This window comes from Buceros rhinoceros, unplaced genomic scaffold, assembly GCF_000710305.1.
Source record: "Buceros rhinoceros silvestris isolate BGI_N320 unplaced genomic scaffold, ASM71030v1 scaffold45403, whole genome shotgun sequence".
Lineage (NCBI taxonomy): Eukaryota > Metazoa > Chordata > Aves > Bucerotiformes > Bucerotidae > Buceros > Buceros rhinoceros.
This window is the reverse complement of record NW_010405066.1, coordinates 1,285-3,267: the sequence shown is the minus strand read 5'-3', so window position 1 is coordinate 3,267 and position 1,983 is coordinate 1,285. Positions and strand designations below refer to the sequence as shown.

The following is a 1,983-nucleotide window of genomic DNA, read 5'->3' as shown; positions in this document are numbered from 1 at the left end:
GTTAATCTCATCTTTTCTCCGAAGGAACAAATATTTCTGAAGAAGACTTGTTTTCAGAGAGCTGTAATTTAAGCTGACAGGCCGGCTTATTAAACAGAAGCAGCCCCTCCAACCAAACACAAAAACCTATACAAAAAACCATTTTTAGTTCATATCTGCCTCTGAAATGAATGAAGAAAATTTGAATGTTGGGGAAACTGAAGAGTTTGCATTGCTACCAAAAAACAAATCAGACAGTGCAAATCCACGTTGTTAATCTGCAGTGCTGAGTCACATCTGGATGGTGGACATGCCTCACTGAATACCACACCCTGGGAGCATTTCAGCACTTCCCCTCCTGCCTGAACACTCCTTAAAGAATTCCTACAGTGACATGACAAGAAGTGACCTTTTCCTGACATGTGGTGTACGTATTTTTAAGACTTTCACAAACAGTTGGCCAAAAATTGTATATTATAGTATTTCCCAAGTCACAAACACTACACAATCCATTCTTACGGGATATGCTGTCCATGAACATATGACCCTGACCTTACTTCTCACTCCCCTAGACCCCATCAACCAAGAAAAGCATTGCATTCTTGCAGGCTTTGATTGTAAGTCTTCAGCTTCTGGACCACAGAAATTAGACTTCTGCATTTTTCAGGGACTCAAAAAACCTATTTAGTTCATATATTCAAAGTACAGCATTTTCAGTACATGCTTTCACACTCTGTTCGTAAGAACAGTGAGGTCACTTCACACCACAGAGGTGGTACTTTCTGGATTTACACGCATCAATCTTGAAGCATTTCTCAGATCCTGTAGCTGCTTGGCTGGCTTTCCAACTCCTTCCTCAAATCTTTTTTCCACAACAGGAAGGACAGTTTCATACAGGAAGGATGCATTCTGCCTAATGAAAGCTTTCTTCTCAGGGTCCTGTTCACACCGTAAGCTGTAATCAACATGCTGGACAGCCACCAGGATGATTTCCACAAGACTCTCCAAAAGAACCATATGCAGCTCTGGAAAGTAAAGCTTTAACGCTTCTTCCAAAAAGGCCATAGTCTGCTTAGTGAAAGCTACTACCGTATAGCTAAGGTTGACCCAGCAGTCATCACCTGTGTATTGGTCAAAATTGCCTACCCCGCAGCTCCTCATCTCCTCCCTGAGTTTCCCCAGCGCCTCCGGAGTCATTAGGTTCATCCGTCTCCACATCTCCTCAGAGTTGCGGTGCTTGGTGGCCTCGATGATGATATCCTTGTAGCTCTGTAAAGCACCTTTGATATCCTTCACCAGAAGGGCATGAATGATGAAGGTGAGATCCAGTCCAATCTCGCTAAGCTGCTTGCAGTGCTCTTTAGCTACCTTAGGTATCAACAAAAAGCGAAGAGTGTTACTGGTGTGCAGGACCCCTTTACATCTTACACATTTACCAAATTTATCACTCTCAGAAAACAGGTAAGCATTAGTCACACTTCATTTATTTTTCCTGCTTTAAGGAATTCATTATTAATGAGAAATTAATAACTGAAAGGTGAACCCTGCCTGTCAAAAATATTCTGGGCAATTACTCACACTTTTTTTTTTTCCTATTAGCAGCTGAAAGAAACCATAACCTGTGAAAGTCAGTCTTCCAAAAACTTACAGAAATGTAGTCCAGGATAGGCTTGTGAAACAAACAAAAAGTCTTCAAATACTCATCATTCAGATGTAGCTTATGTAACACATTTTGCATTTCTGACTAAGGCAGGGTTTTTCTTTCTGTGTATTTTTATTTTAATGCTTTCCTCTGCTAAATTGAAAAAAACCCCAAAGAGTATCAATCTTAAAACTCTGGAGATCCACTCAAGAGTCAGTAACTAAAACAGGGTTAGAAAAAGGATTTACAAGCTTTGCAGCCTTTGTTTTGGCCATCACATCACACTACCCTCACCGGACTCTCTTACCTTGACGCACTCTGCCGCAGTCGACAAGCTCTCTTTACTGTCAAAGACTTGCTTA

General features: G+C 41.1%; 1 protein-coding gene across 1 annotated transcript in view; it reads right to left on the bottom strand.

The window, feature by feature from the left end:
* Positions 1 to 421: 421 nt before the first annotated feature.
* EXOC8 (exocyst complex component 8) overlaps positions 422 to 1,983 on the bottom strand; it is a gene marked incomplete at its 5' end in the record, with an annotated part of 2,843 nt that continues 1,281 nt past the window's right edge. The window contains 2 exons of the mRNA XM_010133572.1: positions 422 to 1,347; positions 1,929 to 1,983. The exon at positions 1,929 to 1,983 is cut by the window's right edge and continues 36 nt beyond it. Coding sequence (XP_010131874.1) covers positions 739 to 1,347; positions 1,929 to 1,983 — 664 coding nt within the window. The remainder of the gene's footprint in view (positions 1,348 to 1,928) is intronic.